At 44.7% G+C, this 25,303-nt stretch overlaps 1 protein-coding gene across 1 annotated transcript; it reads right to left on the reverse strand.

Moving 5' to 3' along the window:
• Nucleotides 1-1,877: 1,877 nt before the first annotated feature.
• Nucleotides 1,878-14,163, reverse strand: LOC140489104 (ferritin heavy chain A-like). Its single transcript, XM_072588341.1, has 6 exons — nucleotides 14,059-14,163; nucleotides 13,199-13,345; nucleotides 12,890-13,015; nucleotides 2,598-2,744; nucleotides 2,321-2,446; nucleotides 1,878-2,033 (listed from the first exon to the last, which is right to left on the reverse strand). Exons 1-6 carry the CDS (start codon nucleotides 14,161-14,163, stop codon nucleotides 1,878-1,880), a joined length of 807 nt encoding a protein of 268 aa, XP_072444442.1.
• Between the last annotated feature and the right edge of the window lie 11,140 nt (nucleotides 14,164-25,303).

Consider the following 25,303-nt stretch of genomic DNA (forward strand, 5'->3'; position numbering starts at 1 on the left):
GAGACATGGGAAATGAGGGATTACAGAGATAAGAGAAGGTGTGTTTGGGTAAGATGCTCTTCTAAGGGTCAGTGTGAATTCAATGGGCTGAATGGCTTACTTTCACACTGTAGGGAATCTAAGATGGATGTCTGAAGATTGACATTTTATGAATCATGGGGCATTTTTCAAACACCTGAGACCAACATAAACAATGGGTAATTACAACTTCAATATCAACCAGGTTGGCACCCATTCAGTGGGGTAATGATCCAACCAGATGGAGCAGAATGTATCACGATTAAATCATTTGGCTACAATCAGTGAAGATTTACAAGTTGTTAGTTGTCAACTGATTGCTGCCAACAGAAATGGTTGGAGAATATTTTGGGGGCAGGAAGGGAATATTCAGCTGTGATCTGGATTATTTCCTGAAATATACAAGGAACCATTTTGGAATTCTTGGAGCAGAATTCCTCTTCCTAATATCTTTACTAGACAAGAACTGAAAGATGTTATTTGTTGAGCACTGTGGTCCTATATTAATTGGCCCCTTTACAAAAGACAAATTATAATCTGATTTGATTGAGTGGAGCATGTTTTGGTGCTTTGAATCCTGAGACCTTACACTGAGCGAGCAATGAATTCTCAGTAAGTATATTCCAGTCAAGTGAGTTCACACCCAGGTGAAAACAATGACTGTAGACGCTGAAAACCAAATACTGGATTAGTGGTGCTGGAAGAGCACAGCAGTTCAGGCAGCATCCAAGATTTCGCTGCTCGTTGGATGCTGCCTGAACTGCTGTGCTCTTCCAGCACCACTAATCCAGTATGAGTTCACACCCAGCCCAGTCTGGAACTGTAGTAGAGTAGAGGATCCCTTTCCTACAAGCCCCTGATGAGTCAGCAATTGTTACTCGTACAAAGCAGCATTATCTGCTATAAAGACAGCCTCCTACTGAAGTGGCAGATCAGTGACATTATGACTATGTTGATGTACCTCAACAGGTATAGCATCTCAATTAATCTACTCCCATTTGGGATATATGTCACCATACTTATCCTAGCCATGTAGTTTAGAGTGTTTAAAATGTCAGTTATATTCCCCTCCACTACTATCTCTCAGCAGTTCATTCCGGAGACTGCACCCGCAGGCCTCTACATCTCTCCCTCTAACCTTATGCCCTGTCATTTTAGCCTCCCCTACTGAGGGGGCAAAAACTCCCTCCATTTCACTCCTACAGAACACTGGAGGGGTTGCTGGTGTTCTGCCAAATGCAGAAACTGCTAACAGGGTCAACACTGGAAAAGCAATAAACACATTTGAACTTTGCACATCAGTGCTCCAAAAGACAGACTGGACATAAAGCAAGCAGTTCTATGGAGGGCATGCCCAGTGAAATGGGAGCAGCAGTGGGATGGGTCGAAATGAGGACTTGCTGGGAAGCCAGTGTTGCCAAGCTCCCTCAAAAAGCCTACATGGAATAAATCTGATCACTTGTGCCATGACTAAGTTAAAGGTTAGTCCTCCTGTTTGGAGAGAAGATTTATAAACCAAGTGTTAGTGCTTTTCAATGTCTCATTGAATCGCTAATATGACACCCTCTCAAGAGAATTAACCCAAACTGGATTGAAGCCATCTGAATAGCAAGCTCTCAGGATAAACTGATCCTATTTATTGTGGTAATGGGTTTTCCACAACAGGTTACATCTCATCATACCTCTTCACAACTGAGACATTCATCCAAACAAGTCAACAAAAGAGTACAATATTGAGCAGTTTATTTACACTTGGCATATTTCACAATAGAGGACAGGTCACTTAAGATAAGTAACCTTACTCTGCACACATCTCCCATTAATACCAAAAGCTCCACAGCTTGTTCCCTGCAGTCAGTTCAGACACTCTCCCCCAGGGTGAGCCTGTCAAACAGGTACTCTCCCAGGCCATTCTCAGGGGCTCCCAGTCTCTTCAGGTTGGTGATGTGATCTCCCAGCTTCTTGATCATCTTCACTTGCTCATCCAAGTAGTGCCTCTCCAGGAAGTCACACAGCTGGAAGGGAAAGAGGGGAACTGAATAGGTCAAGATCACATGCACCTTCCCACCCCCCACCAAGAAAAATATTCCCATTAATACAGTAGTGTGGACAGTTACATGATGTCCCAAACTGCTGAAGAGCCTCTAAAGAGTTCAGATCTTGGCAACATCAGAAGCTTGGTCCACTCCCATACAACACCCTCCACGAGAAGGAGAGAGAGTGAGAGCAGAGTGGGATTGATTTTTGATTTGTCATTCCATTTATTCAGCTAGAAGCAAAAACGTTAATACCAAGAACTCACATGAGGGTCAGTGTGGCCAGAGGAGAGTTTGTGCAGATCCAGCAGACTCTGGTTCACATCCTTCTCCATCTGCAGAGCTCTCTGCATTGCCTCCAGACCATTGCCCCACTCATCCTGCTCTGGCTTCTGGAGAGGGAGAGAAATGTAGGGGCTTCACATTTCTACACTAAATTTAGAGAACTGTGGTATCAGAGTTACCATAAAAACCATTGATGCTGATATGGAGCATTTTTAATGTCAGAATTACTGTCCATCTACAATAAACACCGAACCCAACCTTGACATCCTGCAGGAGGACTCGGCCTCCACGTTTATTCTGGAATGCCATCAGTTTCTCAGCGTGTTCCCGTTCCTCATGGGACTGCTCCTTGAAGAACTCAGCAAAGTGACGCAGGGCAACATCATCCCGGTCAAAGTAAGAGGACTGGGGGAAAAGGAGAGAAAAAAAAACCAAGTGTCATCAAGCTCTAAAAGCAATTCAAGATTTTCAAATGAAGTGATTTTCAAAAGAGTCAGTCAGTTTGTAACAGCCCTCTAGTTCTGGACTCCATGACCCCAGGGAAAAGACTTGGCCTGTTTACCTTATACATGCCCCTCAATCTTGTAAACCTCTGAGATCACCCCTCAGCCTCCAACACTCCAGGGAGGACAGCCCCAGCCTGTTCAGCCTCTCCCTATAGCTCAAGTCCTCCAACACTGGCAACATCCTTGTAAATCTTTTCTGAACCCTTTCAGGTTAAGTGAAGTATCAGGGCAAAGAATTAACCCATCAGACTTCAAAAACTGAGAGTGGGTCTTCCCAGAAGACAGACTAGTATACTGTCAACCAACTTTACAGTATCAAGGATTCTGTGCCTACACACTTGGTGCAAGACATGGTCTCCTTCTGAGAGCTATGTAAGATTTACCAGTCATCTGTTCAGTTGAAACAATTTGCTTAATTCATGAAAATCCTTCTCCTTGGTCTGCACGTCCGAGTGTCTGACAAGGAAAGCAGATAGCCAGTGCTCAGTTCCTGCCACATGAACAGACTACTTGGTGGTGCAGAAAAGCTGGTTATTAGTAGCTCTGCTTTGATGGTAGTGGTAACCCCAACAGCTGGCATTTCACTAACTTCTGTCACATTGTAAATAGAGTTGTAGAGATGTATAGCACGGAAACAGACCCTTCGGTCCAAACCAATCTAGTCCCACCTACCAGCACCCAGCCCATATCCCCCCAAACCCTTCCTATTCATATACCCATCCAAATGCCTCTTAAATGTTGCAATTGTACCAGCCTCCACCACTTCCAGTGGCAGCCCATTCTACAAACGCACCACCTTCTGCATGAAAAAGTTGCCCCTTAGGTCTCATAACTTTCCCCTCTCACCCTAAACCTATGCCCTCTAGTTCTGGACTCCCGACCCCAGGGAGAAGACTTTGTCTATTTATCCAACCCATGCCCCTCATGATTTTGTAAACCTCTAAGGTCATCCCTCAGCCTCAGACACTCCAGGGAAAACAGCCCCAGCCTGTTCAGACTCTCCCTACAGCTCAAATCCTTCAACCCTGGCAACATCCTTGTAAATCTTTTCTGAACCCTTTCAAGTTCCACAACATCTTTCCGATAGGAAGGAGACCAGAATTGCACGCAATATTCCGAAAGCGGCCTAACCAATGTCCTGTACAGCTGATCCCATTGTACTTCACAGGATTGTAATCAGATAAGATTTAACACCAAGCAATCTGGGGAAATATTAGCAGAGCTGACCAAACACTTGGTGAAGAGTTAAAGTTGTAATCTGTCTTATAGGAGAAAATAGAGGGTCAGAAAGTATTAGGGAGGGAATTCCACAGCATAATGCCTCAGCAAATGGGGCAAAGGAGAGCAACTGTCCATGTTGCCAGTGCTTTAGGGAAAGCTTGAACTTTATTTGGCATCATCCCATGAAGGCATTAGAGATTGGAAACTTGGCAATATAGGGATGCTAGAGAGGTGATGCTACAAAACATTTTGTCACTATGTCACTGGATGTCACCTTTAATTGTGCTGATCCTTATCTTTTTAGGCCTCCTTCGGTTTGTTCTAGCAAATAATGATCCTATCATTTAGTTAAATTAAAATGGAATGTACTTTCCACTTTGCCAAAAAAATGTGTAACTTGAGTTATCCCACTCAGAAGATCCAATCGCCTTCTGAAAGTGTTGAAACATAATGGGCTAGATTTTGTAACGGAAATGTTGGAGAGTCTAAATTGGGCAGCAATTTCCAGCAGCTGTGCCCTATTAAACATAGAAATCAAAAGGTTGCTGTCTAATATACATTGATTAACAGCTTTAAATTGAGGGGTGTTAGATATAGGACAATGTCAGAGGTGGTTTCCTTACTCAGAGTAGTAGACTCACCAACTTTAAGGACATTTAAATGGTCATTGGATAAACATATGGATCCAAATGGAATAGTGTAGGTTAGATGGCCTTTAGATTGGTTTTAAAGGTCTGTTCTCTGGAGACCAGAATTGCACACAATATTCCAACAGTGGCCTAACCCATGTCCTGTACAGCCACAACGTGACCTTCCAACTCCTGTACTCTGACCAATAAATGAAAGGAGACCAAATGCCTTCTTCACTATCCTAGTTACTTGCAACTCTACTTTCAAGCAGCTATGAACCTGCACTCCAAGGTCTCTGTTCAGCAACACTCCCCAGGACCTTACCATTAAAGTGTACAAGTCCTGCTAAGATTTGCTTTCCCAAAATGCAGCACCACATTGATCTGAATTAAACTCCATCTGCCACTTCTCAGCCCATTTGGTCCAGATCCTGTTGTAATCTGAGGTAACCCTTTTGAAGTCATCTGCAAACTTACTAACCATACCTCTTATGCTCTCATCCAAATCATTTATACAAGTGAAAAATAGTGGACCCAGCACCAATCCTTGTGGCACTCCACTGGTCACAGGCCTCCAGTTTGAAAAACAACCCTCCACCACCCTCTGTCTTCTACCTGTGAGCCAGTTCTGTATCCAAATGGCTACTTGTCCCTGTACTCCACGAGATCTAAACTAGATTCAGCTCATTTTTCAGCTGAACTTCATTGAAGCCAAGCATTAGGTTTCATGCCAAGAATTTAGGTTTAGCTTGTGTCTGAGTATGTAGTACAGCCTGCTTTCAATGGATTAAACCAAAGTGCCCTACTCTCCTTAGGAAAGGAGACTTTCCATAACAGGGTAGATCTCTCCAGTATCTGGCCTATCATTCAGAGAGACTGTCTGACGTGATAGGGTTTACTGCCAGATACTGGTAGTGTTTGAAAGAGTGACTGTTGCATCAGGGAAAGAAACAAAGGTACTCCAATTGATTCCAGAACAAGCAGTTGAGATACTGTCAAATACCATTGAGCAAGTTATTATACACATTTTCCATTCCACTAATGAAAACAGTGATCATTGCTGTGAATGAAGTCTCAACATCAGAAGGTTGAGAGCTTAACATTCCAAAGGGAGGGAACAATACTAAGGAGGATCTGCCAGACTACAGCAGTGACACTAGAGAGTGACCTTCTGGCAATAAGTAGGTCTATGGTTCGATACAAAAAAACAAAGTATAATTCAGCAACATTCAGATACACTTCTGGAGTAGGTAGTACTAGAAACTAGGCCTCTTGGTTCAGAGGCAGGGACACTGCCACTGTACAACAAGAAGCCCACACTATACCTTAAATAACCATAGAGAGCAGCTGCTGTAGGAGTCATTCACTCAAAGGTTATTCTATGTTTAAAAATACCAGAAACTTGCACAATCTATTTTACCAATACATTAAATCAACAGAAGTCCAACTCTTCAGGTTGAAGTGTCAAGACCACAAGCCTCACCATGGAGAGGTAAACATAGGAGGAATAGAGCTCCAGGTTGATCTGCTTGTTAACAGCATCCTCACAGTCCTTGTGGTAGTTCTGACACACTTGAGAAGCCATCTTCACTATTCCTTCTCCCTAACACTAAAACTAAATTTGTTACGCCCTAGTTGTTGTATTTATCCTCCGGGGACACCCTGCACTCAATCAGGGCGTGGCAGCTCCAATGAAGATTGACAATCCCTGACAGCCGCTCAGGAATTTCCAATCAATCCAGGCACCAATGAACACAACAGGGAGGACTGTGAGGGAGGAGCAGAGACCCAGAACCAATCAGAGATCTGGAAGATAGACAAGTTTTATAGATGAAACTTAATGATATCATTGCTCTTGGAGTCATAGATTCTGTGCAAACTCCAAATGAGCTGGATGTAATTGAATGACAAATGAAGTCTCTAGGCGTTGGAAACACGATATTAACCTTCTCTCCACCTTTACTAAACATTTGAATGTGTCCCAGAATTTTACCTGACAAATTAAATGCTACGGTTTCATTTTTGCTGGCTTCAAAATGGACCAGATTTCAAATGTTCATTCATTAAAGGGACACGGGCATTGCGAGCTTGTCCAACATTTATTACCTGTCCCTGGTTGCCTTTCTGAAGGTGATGGTGAACTGCCTTCTTGAACGGAAGCAGTCAATTGACTTAGCTACACCCACAGGACTGTGAGGGAGGGGGATCCAGGATTTTGACCCAGTGACACTGAAGAAACGCCAATGTATTTCCAAGTCAGGATGGTGAGTGACTTGGAGGGAACTTCCTTGTCCTTATATATGGTATCGGTCGTGTGTTTGGAAAGGGCAGACTCTGGACCCTGAGAGAATTACTCTAGTGCATCTTGTGGATAATACACACAGCTGCCACTGAGTGTCAGTGGAAGGGGGAGTGAATATTTGTGGATATGGTACCAATCAAGGGGCTGCTTTGTCCTGGTTGGTGTTGAGCTTCTTGTATGTTGCTGGAGGTGTATTCATTCAGGTAAGTAGGGAGTATTCCATCTCACTCCTGAGTTGTGTTTTGAAGGTGGGAGACAGTCTATTGGGAGTCACGAGATTGGTTACTTGCTGCAGGATCCCGAGCCTCACTGAATTTATCTGAACAGTCCCGTTCATATTCTGGGCAATGGTAATCCCAGGATATTGAAAGTGGGGGATTGAGTCACAGTAGTGTTATTGAATGTCATGGGGTAATGGTTAGATTCTCCTTTGATGGAGGTGACCGTTGCCTGGTACTTGTGTGGCTCAAATATAAATTGTCAATTGTCAGCCTGAACCTGAATATTGTCCAAGCCTTGCTGTATATGGACATGGACCACTTCACTTTATGAGAAATTATAAGCTACGATGTAAAAGCAGTTGAGGAATAAAACCAGAACATGCTGGAGAGTCTACATGGGTCTGGCAGAATCTGTGGGTGGAAGGATAGAGTTAATGTTGAGTCCAATGACTGAGTCAAAATGTGGTTCAAATTATTAATTCTGTTTCTCTCTCCAAAGAGGCTGGCAGCTCTGCTGAGATTCTTCAGCATTTTCTGCTGTGGTTCCAGATTTCCATTTTCTGCAGGATTTTGCTTTTTGTTTCATCGAAGTGGTTGAATTCCAGGGTGAGGTGGAGATATGTTCCCTTTGATTAACCTCAGTGTTAGATAGGCCTGACAGAGTGGCTTTGATTCACATCTGGAGACACCAATAACATCTCACTGAGAAGCCTCTTGTGTAAGATGCCTGTGGGCACAGTTGAGGTGTCTGACCAGAAACTGTATTCATGTTTTTACACTCGTTCTGGTCAAAAAGGATCCAAAACGTATTGATATCCCGTGGTCACAAAGACCTTATCCAAATGGATGGACATCACATGGTCACTCAATGATCACCAGAGACTTTGAAAAATGCCTTTGGGTACTGGCTCTGGGGGTAACTATTGACTGATCCTTTATCTAAGATTACATTGAATTTAGTATCGCTAATTTCATAGGGAGCAGGGATGGGGATAGATTCAAACAAAATCAAGGTGGTGAAAAACAAACTCCTACAGATGATTTTCTTCACAATGACAGAAATGAAATAGGACTGTAAATATCTTTGTGAGTTACAAGGACATTAATATCGCGTTTCATTGCCGTTCCCATCAATTTCCTAACATACTGTTCTGTGGGATGTGAGTAATGGCCAGGCCAGTATTTACCCCATCCCTAGAGCCAATCATATTGCTGTAGGTGAGTCTGGAGTCCCGTGTCGGCCAGCTCAGGTAAGTACAGCAGATTTCTTTCCCTGAAGAGCATTTGTGTACCAAGTCGGGATTCTCCCTGACAATGGACAACAGCTTCATGGTCACAGAACGTGGTGATAGAAAAGCACAGCAGGTCAGGCAGCATCCGAGGAGCAGGGGAATTGATGTTTGGGGTATGAGCCCTCCATCAGGATGAAAGGCTGATACCCGAAACGTCGACTCCAGGGCTGATGGGCCTATACTGCGCTGTAATGTTCTCCTGCTCCTCAGATGCTGCCTGACCTGCTGTGCTTTTCCAGCACCACACGTTTTGACTCTGATCCCCAGCATCTACATTCCTCACTTTTTCCTAACAGCTTCATGGTCTTCTTCAGACGGGATTCTGGATTTTTACTGAATACAAATTGCACCAGCTGCAATGGCTGGAAATGAACACAGCCCCCGCCCGGGTCTCATGCTGATGTCACTAGGTCATCACCTTCACTGCCTTAGACAGCGGCTAACTGCCGTCAGCATCTCCATCCACGTATACAGGATGGTGAAAGAAATGGGGATAAGTGTAAGGTGGAAGGTACATCTGGTGATGAAGTACTGCAAAGGACCTAAATACAAAAGTAACATCATGGGAAACACCGACTATTGGTTTGCCAAACTGACTGAAGAGAAAAATATTTGGATATGGAGGAGGGTGAAGGTGAAGCATTTACTTCAGTCCACGTTGAATTCACAATGCCCCGTCTAAACTGATTAATGGAGCACAGTTCCACAGACTCCACTCCTCCCAATATCTTAACCTGGCTGCTGTTGGGGAGTACCTGTCTAGGTTATAGAGAGGCTTAGAAAGAGCAGGAGTTTATTTCAAATAGTGAACATTCTGGCTGTGTTCAGCATTGTCCAAGCAGCCACTCTTGCAGGTTCTCACTGTGTAGGGTTAAACTTCCCCATTGAGTCTAATGCAGTAATTGTGGATTGGAGAGAGGGCTGAGGTCTATCACACGTTAAGACGACTGTGACATTCCACAGATTCACCAAGTTTTCAGATTACCGAAAGTGGGAAAGCTCGAAAGTAGACAAAAACTTCCAACATTGCAGCTTAGATCATAATATTAACAGGCCAATATCCTCAACACTTCAAGCGCAGCTTAATGAGCTACAGAGATAAGCCTCAAGGCTTTGCTTCCAAGAGACCAGCAAGTTTAAGACAGTTGTGATTTTAGAGAGAACTTACTGTGAAACTTGCTCTAATTGAGGATAATTGAAATGGGGGAAAAAGGTGGCTGTGGATTTGAAGAACTGAAACAGCTGAGGCTGTAATCTAACTATTGTTGGTTGGATAGTGTTATACCCACACCACATATTTGGTGTCAGATGAAGTAATTTGGACTGGATTTAATTACTGATCTGGATCAAGAGATCCTCTGATAGCAAGTCACAGCTTAGACCTGTACACACAGTTTGACCGACTAGTCAGCAAAAACCAATCCAACAATGAGCAGTTTATTTACAGTTGGTACATTCCATAATCAAGCCCAGGACAGTGAGCTACTTCTACAGCTTCAGATTCTATAGATCTCATACATAGAATAAAAATGAAGACTTGCTCCCTGCAGTCAGTTCAGTCACTCTTGTCCAGGCAACAGAGGTTAGGCTAATTGGCCTATAATTTTCCATTTTTTGTCTTGATCCTTTCTTGAACAAGGGGGTTCTAACAGCGATCTTCCAATCATCCGGGACTCTCCCTGACTTCAGTGACTTTTGAAAGGTCTCAACCAACGCCTCCGCTATTTCCTCAGCCACCTCCCACAGAACTCTAGGATGCATCCCATAGGGGACAGGAGATTTGTCAATTTTAAGACCTTTTAGCTTTTCTAGTACTTTTGTGATGGCAACCATACTCAACTCAGCCCCCTGACTCCCTTTAATTGTTGGGATATTACTCATGTCTTCCATTGTGAAGACTGTCGCAAAGTACTTGTTAAGTTCTCCTGCTATTTCCTTATCACTCATCACTAGGCTTCCAGCATCAGTTTGAAGTGGCCCAATGTCTACTCTTGCCTGTCGTTTGTTTGTTATGTATTGAAAGAAACTTTTACTATCATTTCTAATATTACTGGCTAGCCTACATTCATATTTGATCCTCTCCGTCCTTATTTCTCTCTTTATTATCCTCTGTTTGTTTTTGTAGCCTTCCCAATCTTCTGATTTCCCAGTGCTCTTGGTCACTTTATAGGATCTCTCTTTTACTTTAATACATTTCCTGACTTCCTTTGTCAGCCATGGCTGTCTAATCCCTCCCTGGATAATCTTTCTTTTCTTGGGGATGAACCTCTGTACAGTGTCTTCAATTATACCCACAAACCCCTGCCATTTTTGCTCTACTGTCTTCCCCGCTAGGCTCTGCTTCCAGTCTATTTTCGTCAGCTCCTCTCTCATGCCCTCATTTATTTAACTGTAACACCATTGCATCCAATTTTGCCTTCTCTCTTTCAAACTGCAGACTGAACTCTACCATATTATGATCGCTGCTTCCTAAGTGTTCCCTTACTTTAAGATCTTTTATAAAGTCTGGTTCATTACATAGCACTATCTCTTGCTTAAATTGCACAAGGCTTTCGTCAGACGACAGTAGCTGGAACAAGGAACATTCTTTTTGGAATTCCTGGAGCAGAATTCCTCTTCCTAATATCTGTACTGGACAAGAACTGAAGGATGTTATTGGATGAGCACAGTTGCTCTATATTAATTGGCTCCCTCACAAAAGGAGACAGTCATTCTAGTCCGATTTGATTGAGTGGAGCATGTTTTGGTGCTTTGAATCCAGAAACGTAACACTGAGCTCTGAGTGACCAACGAAGTCACACAAGTTCTCCGGAAGTCTATTCCAGTCAAGTGAGTTCACACCCAGCCCAGTCTGGAACTGTAGTAGAGTGGAGGGTCTCCTTCCTGCAAGCCCTGACGAGTCAGCGATTGTTACTAGTACAAAAACAGCATTGTCTGCTATGAAGACAGCCTCATACAGAAGTTGCAGATCAGTAACATTATGACTATGTTGATGCACCTCCAAAGGTATAGCATCTTGTCTATGCCACCCAGTTCTCAATTAATCTACTCCCATTTGGAATATATGTCACCATACTTATCCTAACCATGTAGTTATTGGAGTGTTCAAAATTATAGTTATGTTCCCCTCCACTACTATCTCTCAGCAGTCCAGTCCAGGGACTGCACCCGCTGGAATCTATATCTCTCCCTCTAATCTTATGCCCTGTCATTTTCCCCTCCCTTAAGGTGGGGGAAGGGGGGGGGGGGGGGTGGGGCAAAGAAAACTCCCTCCATTTCACTCCTACAGAACATTGGAGGGGTTTCTTGTGTTCTGCCAAATGCAGAAACTGCTAACAGGGTCAACACTGGAAAAAGCAATTAACACATTGGAGCATTGATGTGCAAAGTTCAAAAACACAGATTAGACATAAAGCAAGCAGTTCTATGGAGGGTATGCCCAGTGAAATGGGAACAGCAGTGGGACTGGTCTAAGTGAGGACTTGCCTGGAAGCAAGTGTTGCCAAGCTCCCTCAAACCAACATGGAATAAATCTGATCACTTGTGCCATGACTAAATTTATGGTTAATCCTCCTGTTTGGAGAGGAGGAGATTTATAAACCCAGTGTCAGTACTTCTCAACATGTCTCAGCCAATGGCTAACATTACACCCTCCCAGAGAATTAACCCAAACTGGACTGAAGCCATCTGAATAACAAGCTCTCAGGATAAACTGATCCTATTTATTGTGGTAATGGGTTTTCCACAACAGGTTACATCTCATCATACCTCTTCACAACTGACAGACATTCATCCAAACAAGTCAACAAAAGAGTACAATATTGAGCAGTTTATTTACACTTGGCATATTTCACAATAGAGGGCAGGTCACTTCTTAAGATAAGTAACCTTACTCTGCACACATCTCCCATTAATACCAAACGTTACACAACTGGCTCCCTGCAGTCAGTTCAGTCACTCTCCCCCAGGGTGAGCCTGTCAAACAGGTACTCTCCCAGGCCATTCTCAGGGGCTCCCAGTCTCTTCAGGTTGGTGATGTGATCTCCCAGCTTCTTGATCATCTTCACTTGCTCATCCAAGTAGTGCCTCTCCAGGAAGTCACACAGCTGGAAGGGAAAGAGGAAATCTGATTATGTTAAGATCAACTTGACTTTTCTCCAAGAATGATATTCCCCTCAATATGGAGAGAGTGGACAGCTAAGTGATGTGACAGATTGTTGAAGAGCCTTGAGAAAGTGCTCAGATCTGGGCTACACCAGAAGCGTGGTCCACTCCCATACTGCACTCACCACCATTTACATAGAAATCAGAGGCTAAAGGACCAAAGTGTCTTATCCATTGAAGACAAGAATCCTGACATAAATACATCAGGAACTCACATGGGGGTCAGTGTGGCCAGAGGAGAGTTTGTGCAGATCCAGCAGACTCTGGTTCACATCCTTCTCCATCTGCAGAGCTCTCTGCATTGCCTCCAGACCATTGCCCCACTCATCCTGCTCTGGCTTCTGGAGGAAGCGAAAAACATAGTGGTCACTTTTGAATAAGTGTTGTCCAATCCAGTAAAAGGTGGTCACAAGAAGGAAGGAGGGCTTAACAAGGCACAAGTGTAAACCAATTGGGTTAAGCCACTTCAAATCCACATTAAGCAAAGTTGTTTCTAACAGAACAGAAAAGCTAATAAACCGAACCTTGACATCCTGCAGGAGGACTCGGCCTCCACGTTTATTCTGGAATTCCATCAGTTTCTCAGCGTGTTCCCGTTCCTCATGGGACTGCTCCTTGAAGAACTCAGCAAAGTGACGCAGGGCAACATCATCCCGGTCAAAGGAAGAGGACTGGAGGGAAAAAAAAAGTGTAAAACAAGCCTAATCACATTTAAAATCATATGCAATTCTGTTTCAGAAGTTAAAAAGCCAAAAAAGGTTAAGATTGTTGTTATTTAAAAGCTTGATGGCCAGGTAGCTCTTAGACAAGCAAGATGTTTAAAGATTAATTTTAAAATTGAAATTGTTAGAATATACCACCCCTTGCCCTCAGGATAAGGGATTTCTTGCCACTCCATTTCTGTGGACAGTGGAACTGACTCCAAGAGAACAGGCATCAAGGAGACAGTTTACTGTCAGAAACTGACCAATGTTTCTTTCTGTCATGGAAATTGGTCCTGACTACACATTCTAGTATCCAAGAAAAAATACATTAGACCCACATTGCTATCTTCAGCTCAAGACAATAACCATTAGTGAGGACACCTACAACATTGCACCAGCTATGGTCACCTAATAATAACCACTGGATAAAGTTACTGGCCAGTTAACCTTGTTGTGTGGTTGTTTAGTTACATAGGAAGTAGCTGATCTAGTCCAGCATTAAACCCCCACAGAAGACAGCTGCTGCACAGAGCAGGCATTGCTCAATGTTAACTGCAACAAGAAATCCTTCACTACTCAAAATGGTATCCCTCCCAGTAATAGAGTATGGCATAAAGCAATTTCATTAAACTGCAGAAACTCCAACTTCGTCAAACACAGACAGGGAGAACCAGCCACACCATGGAGAGGTAAACATAGGAGGAATAGAGCTCCAAGTTGATCTGCTTGTTAACAGCATCCTCACAGTCCTTGTGGTAGTTCTGACACACTTGGGAGGCCATCATCACTAATACCACACACTATCACCTAAACAACTGTAGAACTAAATCTCTCCCACAAGCTCTTCTATTTATCCTTCTGGGACAGCCTGCACCCAACAGGAAGTGGCAGCACCAATGATGATCGATGATCCCCAATAGCCTATCAGGAATCACCATGCACATAAGCATCAATGAACAAAGGAGGAGGGGTTTGGTGAGGGGCCATTACTCAGAGCCAATCAGAGATTTGGGAATCAATCTTGAGGTCATTGCTTATAGATTAATAGATCCTGACAAACTCCTAACTTTCTGTATGGATAGATAAGAATGAATGTGAACAATCTGACCTAAACTGATTCTTCTGCTTTCAGGTACAGTTTCTCTGAGGTTTCACACAATGACATCTGGTTCCGTTACAGATGGGATCAGTTCTGGATGAAGTGATGAGATGTGCTCCCTTGGATTAACTTTTGTTTTAGGTGCACCAGACAGAGTGACTGATTCACATCTGGGACCATTGGTTATGTGACAGGCTGGTGCCTCTGGGCAGAGATACCGCCAACAGACACAATCGATGCACACAAACAGAAAATGTATCTGGGTGTTGACACCTGTTCTGGTCAAAAAGGATCTGAGATGCAATGAATATTCAGTGGAGCCTTTGTCCTGATGGACATCACATGGCCACTCAATGGACACCCAGGTAGCCACTGGAGACTCTGATGATAGGCTGCCTTCAAGTACAGCAGGTAAGAGGCAAGTCAGATGGACTGGTGGCAAGTATTTCAAAGGGAATGGAGTATAAAATGAGGAGCATCTTGCTATAACTGCACAAGGCTCGAGTCAGACCACAGGAGAAAGTGAGGACTGCAGATGCTGGAGATCAGAGTCGAGAGTGTGGTGCTAGAAAAACGTAGCAGGCCAGGCAGAATCTGAGGAGCAGATGAATAGATGTTTTGGGCAAAATCCCAAAAAGGCTTCTGAAGGGCTTGATGAAGCCTGATTGAAGGGCTTATGCTCGAAACGTCAATTCTCCTTCTTCTCGGATGCTGCCTGACCTGCTGTGCCTTTCCAGCACCACACTGTTGACTCGAGCCAGACCACAGTTGGAGTACTGGGAACAGGTTTGACCCCTGATCTACAGAAGGGTTGGAGGCTGTCCAGAGAAGGTTCACTAGGCTGATCCTATGGTAAAAACAATGACTGCAGATGCTGAAAACCAAATACTGGATTAGTGGTGCTGGAAGATCACAGCAGTTCAGGCAGCATCCAACGAGCAGCGAAATCGACGTTTCGGGCAAAAGCCCTTCATCAGGAATAAAGGCAGTGAGCCTGAAGCGTGGAGAGATAAGCTAGAGGAGGGTGGGGTTGGGGAGAAAGTAGCAGAGAGTACAATGGGTGAGTGGGGGAGGAGATGAAGGTGATAGGTCAAGGAGGAGAGGGTGGAGTGGATAGGTGGAAAAGTAGATAGGCAGGTCGGACAAGTCCGGACAAGTCAAGGAGACAGTTACTGATCTGGAAGTTTGAAACTAGGATGAGGTGGGGGAAGGGGAAGTGAGGAAGCTGTTGAAGTCTACATTGATGCCCTGGGGTTGAAGTGTTCCGAGGCGGAAGATGAGGTGTTCTTCCTCCAGGCGTCTGGTGGTGAGGGAGCGGCGGTGAAGGAGGCCCAGGACCTCCATGTCCTCGGCAGAGTGGGAGGGGGAGTTGAAATGTTGGGCCACGGGGTGGTTTGGTTGATTGGTGCTATGGAAGGACTCTCTCATGAAGGGCAGTTGAGTGGGTCAGAATAATGAGAAAAGACATTACCTGTAACATGTGTTTTTTCGGGAGGTTGACAGGGTGGATGCAGAGAGGTTGGTTCCCCTTGTGAGAGTGACCAGGACCAGAGAGCGTCATCTCAGAGTAAGACATCACCCGCTGAAGACAGATAAGGAGAAATTTCTCCCAATCCCTTCTGAATCTATGGAATTCTTTCTTGCAGAGGGCTGTTAAGGATGGGTTGAGATAGGTTTTTAAGTTTGTAATGATCACAGTTTATGGAGACAACCAAGGATATAGAGATGAGGATTATCAGATCAGCGAGAATCTCATTGGGTGGCAGACAGACCCGATGGACTGAATAAGCTCCCTCTGCTCCTATCCACTGGGACTCACTGATGGGACGGAGTGATTGTGAAAAGTGAGAATGGGGATGGGTGTGAAAACAAAGATGCTGCAATGTATTTGCATTTTTATTGTTTCACAAAGGCATTGAGCGGCACAGTGACTCATTGGTTAGCACTGCTGCCTCACAGCACCAGGGGACCCTCAAGCAACAGTTTGTGTGGAGTTTACACATTCTCCCTGTGTCTGCATGGGTTTCCTCTGGGTGCTCCAGTTTCCTCCCACAGTCCAAGGATATGCAGGTTATGTTGCATTGTCGATGGGAAATTGTCCCTAGCGTCCAGGGATGTGCAGGTAGCTGGGTTAGCCATGGGAAATGAGGGATTACAGAGATAAGGTAAGAAGGGGTGGATGGGTAAGATGCTCTTCTAGGGGTCAATGTGAATTCAATGGGCTGAATGGCTTACTTTCACAATGCAGGGATTCTAAGATGGATGAGTGAAAATTGAAATTGTATGAATCATGCGGCATTTATCAAACACCTGAGACCAACATAAACAATGGGTAATTACAACTGCGATATCAACCAGGTTCCACCCATTCAGAGGGGTAATGATACAACCAGATGGAGCAGAATGTATAAAGATTAAATCATTTGGCTACAATCAGTGAAGATTTACAAGTTGTTAGTTGTCAACTGATTGCTGCTAACAGAAATGGTTGGAGAATATTTTGGGGGCAAGAAGGGAATATTCAGCTCCATGATCTGGATTATTTCCTTAAATATACAAGGAACCTTCTTTTTGGAATTCCTGGAGCAGAATTCCTCTTCCTAGTATCTTTACTGGACAAGAACTGAAGGATGTTATTTGATGAGCACTGTGGTCCTATATTAATTGGCTCCCTCACAAAAGGAGACAGTAATTATAGTCCGATTTGATTGAGTGGAGCATGTTTTGGTGCTTTGAATCCCGAGACCTTACACTGAGCTCTGAGTGACCAATGAGGTCACAAATTCTCAGGAAGTCTATTCCAGTCAAGTGAGTTCACACCCAGCCCAGTCTCGAACTGTTGTAAAGGGTTCCTTTCCTACAAGCCCTGACGAGTCAGCGATTATTACCAGTACAAAACAGCATTGTCTGCTATGAAGACAGCCTCTTACAGAAGTTGCAGATCAGTAACACTATGACTATGTTGATGCACCTCCAAAGGTATAGCACCTTGTCTATGCCACCCAGTTCTCAAGTGAACTACTCCCATTTGGGATATATGTTACCATACTTATCCTATCCATGTAGTTAATGGAGTGTTCAAAATGACAGTTATATTCCCCTCCACTACTATCTCTCAGCAGTCCATTCCAGGGACTGCACCCACTGGCCTCTACATCTCTCCCTCTAACCTTATGCCCTGTCTTTTTCACCTCCCCTACTAAGGGGGAAAGAACACTCCCTCCATTTCACTCCTACAGAACACTGGAAGGGTTGCTTGTGTTCTGCCAAATGCAGAAACTGCTAACAGGGTCAACACTGGAAAAGCAATGAACACATTTGAACTTTGCACATCAATGCTCCAAAAGACAGATTGGACATAAAGCAAGCAGTTCTATGGAGGGCATGCCCAGTGAAATGGAAACAGCAGTGGGACTGGTCGAAGTGTGGACTTGCCAGGAAGCCAGTGTTGCCAAGCTCCCTCAAAAAACCTACATGGAATTAATCTGATCATTTGAGCCATGACTAAGTTTATGGTTAGTCCTCCTGTTTGGAGAGGAGGAGATTGATAAACCCAGTGTCAGTGCTTCTCAACATGTCTCAGCCAATGGCTAACATTACACCCTCCCAAGAGAATTAACCCAAACTGGATTGAAGCCATCTGAAGAGCAAGCTCTCAGGATAAACTGATCCTATTTATTGTGGTAATGGGTTTTCCACAACAGGTTACATCTCATCATACCTCTTCACAACTGACAGACATTTATCCAAACAAGTCATCAAAGAGTACAATATTGAGCAGTTTATTTACACTTGGCATATTTCACAATAGAGGGCAGGTCACTTCTTAAGAAAAGTAACCTTACTCTGCACACATCTCCCATTTATACCAAAAGTTATACAGCTTGCTCCCTGCAATCAGTTCAGTCACTCTCCCCCAGGCTGAGCCTGTCAAACAGGTACTCTCCCAGGCCATTCTCAGGGGCTCCCAGTCTCTTCAGGTTGGTGATGTGATCTCCCAGCTTCTTGATCATCTTCACTTGCTCATGCAAGCAGTGCCTCTCCAGGAAGTCACACAGCTTCAAGGGAAAGAGGGGAACCGATTAGGTCAAGATCAAATGCACCTTCCCATCCCACCCCCAAGAAGAAAATTATTCCCATTAATACAGGAGTGTGGGCAGTTAAGTGATGTCCCAAACTGCTGAAGAGCCTCTAAAGAGTTCAGATCTTGGCAACACCAGATTCTTCAACAGAGGGGAGCTTGGTCCACTCCCATAAAACACCCTCCATGACAAGGAGAGAGAGTGAGAGCAGAGTGGGATTGATTTTTGATTTGTCATTCCATTTATTCAGCTAGAAGCAAAAGTTTAAAAATATCAAGAACTCACATGAGGGTCAGTGTGGCCAGAGGAGAGTTTGTGCAGATCCAGCAGACTCTGGTTCACATCCTTCTCCATCTGCAGAGCTCTCTGCATTGCCTCCAGACCATTGCCCCACTCATCCTGCTCTGGTTCTGGAGGGGAGAGAAATGTAAGGGCTTCACATTCTACACTAAATTTAGAGAACTGTGGTATCTGAGTTACCATAAAAATTACAGATGCTGATATGGAGCAGTTTAAATCTCAGAATTACTGTCCATCTACAATAAACACCAAACCAAACCTTGACATCCTGCAGGAGGACTCGGCCTCGACGTTTATTCTGGAATTCCATCAGTTTCTCGGCGTGTTCCCATTCCTCATGGGACTGCTCCTTGAAGAACTCAGCAAAGTGACGCAGGGCAACATCATCCCAGTCAAAGTAAGAGGACTGGAGGAAGGAGAGAAAAATCAAGTGTCATCTCAAGCTCCGAAAGCAATTCAGGATTTTCAATTGAAATAGTTTTCAAATAGTCAGTCAATTTGTAACAGCCCTCTAGTTCTGGATTCCCCGACCCCAGGGAAAAGACTTGGCCTGTTTACCTTATCCATGCCCCTCAATCTTGTAAACCTCTATAAGGTCACCCCTCAGCCTCTGACACTCCAGGGAAAACAGCCCCAGCCTGCTCAGCCTCTCCCTATAGCTCAAATCCTCCAACCTTGGCAACATCCTTGTAAATCTTTTCTGAACCCTTTCAAGTTTCGCAACATCTCTCCGATAGGAAGGAGACCAGAATTGCACACAATATTCCAACAGTGGCCTAACCCATGTCCTGTAGAGCCACAACATGACCTTCTAACTCCTGAACTCAATACTCTGACCAATAAATGAAAGCATACCAAATCATTCTGCACTATCCCAGCTACCTGCAACTCCACTTTCAAGGAGCTATGAACCTGCACTCCAAGGTCTCTGTTCAGCAACACTCCCCAGGACCTTACCAATAAAGTGTATAAGTCCTGCTAAGATTTGCTTTCCCAAAATGCAGCACCACATTGATCTGAATTAAACTCCATCTGCCACTTCTCAGCCCATTTGGTCCAGGTCCTGTTGTAATCTGAGGTAACCCTCTTTGCTGTCCACTACACCTCCAATTTTGGAGTCATCTGCAAACTTACTAACCATACCTCTTATGCTCTCATCCAAATCATTTATACAAATGTAAAATAGTGGACCCAGCACCAATCCTTGTGGCACTCCACTGGTCACAGGCCTCCAGTTTGAAAAACAACCCTTCACCACCCTCTGTCTTCTACCTGTGAGCCAGTTCTGTATCCAAATGGCTACTTGTCCCTGTACTCCATGAGATCTAAACGAGATTCAGAAGATGGAAAATTATAGGCCAATCAGCTTAACCTCGGTTGTTGGTAAAATTCTAGAATCCATCATTAAGGATGAGGTTTCTAAATTCTTGGAAGAGCAGAGTCTGATTAGAACAAGTCAACATGGATTTAGTAAAGGGAGGTCATGCCTGACAAACCTGTTGGAATTTTTTGAAGAGGTAACAAGTAGGTTAGACCAGGGGAACCCAGTGGATGTGGTCTATCTGGACTTTCAAAAGGCCTTTGATAAGGTGCCACACGGGAGACTGCTGAGCAAGGTGAGGGCCCATGGTGTTCGAGGTGAGCTGCTGGGATGGATTGAGGATTGGCTATCTAACAGAAGGCAGAGAGTTGGGATAAAAGGTTCTTTTTCAGAATGGCAGCCGGTGACGAGCGGTGTCCCGCAGGGTTCGGTGCTGGGGCCACAGCTGTTCGCATTATATATTAATGATTTGGATGAGGGAACCGGGGGCATTCTAGCGAAGTTTGCCGATGATACAAAGTTAGGTAGACAGGCAGGTAGTACTGAGGAAGTGGGGAGGCTACAGAAGGATCTAGACAGGTTGGGAGAGTGGTCCAGGAAATGGCTGATGGAATTTAACGTGAGCAAGTGCGAGGTCTTGCACTTTGGCAAAAAGAATATAGGAATGGACTACTTTCTAAATGGTGAGAAACTTAATAAAGCCAAAGCACAAAGGGATCTGGGAGTGCTAGTCGAGGATTCTCTAAAGGTAAACATGCAGGTTGAGTCTGTGATTAAGAAAGCGAATGCAATGTTGTCTCTTATCTCAAGAGGGTTGGAATATAAAAGCAGAGATGTACTACTAAGACTTTATAAAGCTCTGGTTAGGCCCCATTTGGAGTACTGTGTCCAGTTTTGGTCCCCACACCTCAGGAAGGACATACTGGCACTGGAACGTGTCCAGCGGAGATTCACACGGATGATCCCTGGAATGACAGGTCTAGCATATGAGGAACGGCTGAGGATACTGGGATTGTATTCGTTGGAGTTTAGAAGATTAAGGGGAGATCTAATAGAGACGTACAAAATAATACATGGCTTTGAAAAGGTCGATGCTAGAAAATTGTTTCTGTTAGGCGAGGAGACTAGGACCCGTGGACACAGCCTTAGAATTAGAGGGGGTCATTTCAGAACGGAAATGCGGAGACATTTCTTCAGCCAGAGACTGGTGGGCCTGTGGAATTCATTGCCACGGAGTGCAGTGGAAGCCGGGACGCTAAATGTCTTCAAGGCCGAGATTGATAGGTTCTTGTTGTCTAGAGGAATTAAGGGCTACGGGGAGAACGCTGGCAAGTGGAGCTGAAATGCGCATCAGCCATGATTGAATGGCGGAGTGGACTCGATGGGCCGAATGGCCTTACTTCCACTCCTATGTCTTATGGTCTTATTTTTCAGCTGAACTTCATTGAAGCGAAACATTAGGTTTCATGCCAAGAGTTTAGGTTTAGCTTGTGTCTGAGTATGTTGTACATCCTGCTTTCAATGGATTAAACCAAAGTGCCCTACGCTCCTTAGAAGAAGAGATTTTTCAGAACAGGGTAGATCTCTCCAGTATCTGGCCCATCATTGAGAGAGACTGTCTGACATGGTAGGGCTTACTGCCAGATACTCTTTCAAACATTACCACTGACTGTACTGCATCAGGGAAAGAAACAAAGGTACTGCAATTGATTCCAGAACAAGCAGTTGAGATACTGTCAAATACCATTGAGCAAGTTATTATACACATTTTCCATTCCACTAATGAAAACAGTGATCATTGCTGTGAATGAAATCTCACCATCAGAAGGTTGAGAACTTGACATTCAAAAGGGAGGGGATCCAGGAATTTGACCCAGTGACACTGAAGAAATGGCGATGTATTTCCAAGTCAGGATGGTGAGTGACTTGGAGGGAACTTCCTTGTCCTTTTATATGGTATCGGTCGTGTGTTTGGAAAGGGCAGACTCAGGACCCTGAGAGAATTACTCTAGTGCATCTTGTGGATAATACACACAGCTGCCACTGAGTGTCAGTGGAAGGGAGAGTGAATATTTGTGGATGTGGTGCCAATCAAGGGGCTGCTTTGTCCTGGATGGTGTTGAGCTTCTTGTATGTTGCTGGAGGTGTATTCATTCAGGTAAGTAGGGAGTATTCCATCTCACTCCTGAGTTGTGTTTTGAAGGTGGGAGACAGGCTGTTGGGAGTCAGAGATTGGTTACTTGCTGCAGGATCCCTCGCCTCACTGAATTTACATGACCAGTCCCGTTCATATTCTGTTCAATGGTAATCCCAGGATATTGATCGTGGTGGATTGAGTCACAGTAATGTTGTTGAATGTCATGGGGTAATGGTTAGATTCTCCCTCGGAGAGTCTACATGCGTCTGGCAGAATCTGTGGAAGGGAGCACAGAGTTAATGTTGAGTCCAAAGACTGAGTCAAAATGTGACTCAAATTATTAACTCTGTTTCTCTCTCCAAAGAGGCCAGCCGCTCAACTGAGATTCTTCAGCAATTTCTGCTGTGGTTCCAGATTTCCATGTTCTGCAGGATTTTGCTTTTTGTTTTATTGAAGTGGTTGAAGACCAAGGTGAGGTGGAGATATGTTCCCTTTGGTTAAACGCAGTGTTAGATAGGCCTGACAGAGTGGCTTTGATTCACATCTGGAGCCACCAATAACATCTCACTGAGACACCTCTTAGAAAAGATACCTGTGGGCTCAGTTGATGAGTCTGACCAGAAACTGTATTAATGTATTTATTCTGGTCAACAACGATCCAAAACGTATTGATATCCAGTGGTCACAAAGACCTTATCCAAATGAATGGACATCACATGGTCACTCAATGATCAACGGAGACTTTGAAAAATGCTTGTGGGTACTGGCTCTGGGGGTAACTATTGACTAATCCTTTATCTAAAATAATGTTGAATTTGGTATCCCTAATTTATTCGGGAGCAGGGTTGGGGATAGATTCAAAACAAAATCAAGGTGGTGAAAAACAAACTCCTACAGATGATTTTCTTCACAATGACAGAGATGAAATAGGACTGTAAATATCTTTGTGAGTTACAAGGACATTGATTTCTTGTTTCATTGCCGTTCCCATCAAAATCCTAATATTCTATTCTATGGGATGTGAGTAATGGTCAGGCCAGCATTTACCCCATCCCTCGAGCCAATCATATTGCTGTCGGTGAGTCTGGAGTCCCGTGTCGGCCAGCTCAGGTAAGGACAGCAGATTTCTTTCCCTGAAGAGCATTTGTGTACCAGGTCGGGATTCTCCCTGACAATGGACAACAGCTTCATGGTCACAGAAGGTGGTGCTGGAAAAGCACAGCAGGTCAGGCAGCATCCTGGTCTGTACCAGTACTTACCGGTAGCGGGCAGCGGTGTTTCTTTCACTCTCTCTTCACAGAAAGAGCGGGAGCAGCAGGGGGAAGTGACGACGACCAGAGGGGCAGCCGAGACCCGGAAGCAGGTAGAGCGTAAGCTTACCTGGGTAGGTTTGTTTCCCCTTTGAAAGCGCGCAGCTGAAGAACCCGAGGCACTACGGAGGTAGTGCCTCCCACCCGCCCTCCTCCTCTAACCTAATAATAAGATCCGTTGTGGTAAGTAGGTAAGTGCTGAATTTTGCTTGTTGTATTCTTTAGACCCAGTTTTGTTTTAAAATAAAGGTTAGCTTTAGAGGGATGGCAGTGAAGGCAGTGCAATGTTCCTCCTGCAACATGTATGAGGTGAGGGATGCCATGGACGTCCCTGCTGATTACACTTGCAGGAAGTGCACCCATCTCCAGCTCCTCCAAGACCGTGTTAGGGAACTGGAGCTGGAGTTGGATGAACTTCGGATCATTCGGGAGGCAGAGGGGGTCATAGATCAGAGCTATAGGGAAGTAGTAACTCCGAAGATGGCAGATAGATGGGTGACAGTGAGGGGGACAAGAAGGAAGCAGCCAGTGCAGGGACCCCCTGCGGCTGTTCCCCTCAAGAACAAGTATACCGTTTTGGATACTTGTGGGGGGGACGACTTACCAAGGGTAAGTGACGGGGCTCAGGCCTCTGGCACGGAGCCTGTCCCCGCTACTCAGAAGGGAAGGGTGGAGAAGAGCAGAGCAATAGTTATTGGGGACTCGATAGTTCGGGGCACAGATAGGCGGTTTTGTGGGAACGAGAGAGACTCACGTTTGGTATGTTGCCTCCCAGGTGCAAGGGTACGTGATGTCTCTGATCGTGTTTTCCGGGTCCTTAAGGGGGAGGGGGAGCAGCCTGAAGTCGTGGTCCATATTGGCACCAATGACCTAGGTAGGAGGAGTGCTGAGGATGTTAGACAGGCTTTTAGGGAGCTAGGTTGGAAGCTCAGAGTTAGAACGAACAGAGTTGTTGTCTCTGGTTTGTTACCCGTGCCACGTGATAGAGAGTCGAGGAATAGGGAGAGAGAACAGTTAAATGCGTGGCTACAGGGATGGTGCAGGAGGGAGGGATTTCGGTACTTGGATAACTGGGGTTCTTTCTGGGGAAGGTGGGACCTCTATAAACAGGATGGTCTGCACCTGAACCTGAGGGGCACCAGTATCCTTGGGGGGAGGTTTGCTAGTGCTCTTGGGGGGGGGTTTAAACTAACTCTGCACGAGCATGGGAACCCAGACTATAGCTTTAGGTTGCAGGACCTGGAGTGTAGGGAGGTTAGGAATATGGCATCAATCTTAAAAGAGGGTGCCTGTAAACAGAAGAGTGGCTTGAAGTGTGTATACTTTAATGCCAGAAGTATACGTAATAAGGTAGGTGAACTTGCAGCGTGGGTTGGTACCTGGGACTTCGATGTTGTGGCTATTACGGAGACATGGCTAGATCAGGGACAGGATTGGCTGTTGCAGGTTCCAGGGTTTAAATGTTTTAGTAGGGTCAGAGGTGGGGGTAAAAGAGGGGGGTGTGTGGCTTTGCTTGTCAAAGATAGTATTACAGCGGTGGAAAGGAAGATGGACGAAGATTTGCCATCTGAGGTAGTTTGGGTTGAGGTTAGGAATAGGAGAGGTGAGGTCACCCTGTTAGGAGTCTTTTACAGGCCTCCTAATAGTCCTAGAATCGTTGAAGAAAGGATTGCGAA

This window comes from Chiloscyllium punctatum, chromosome 18 (genome assembly GCF_047496795.1).
Source record: "Chiloscyllium punctatum isolate Juve2018m chromosome 18, sChiPun1.3, whole genome shotgun sequence".
NCBI classification, from domain to species: domain Eukaryota; kingdom Metazoa; phylum Chordata; class Chondrichthyes; order Orectolobiformes; family Hemiscylliidae; genus Chiloscyllium; species Chiloscyllium punctatum.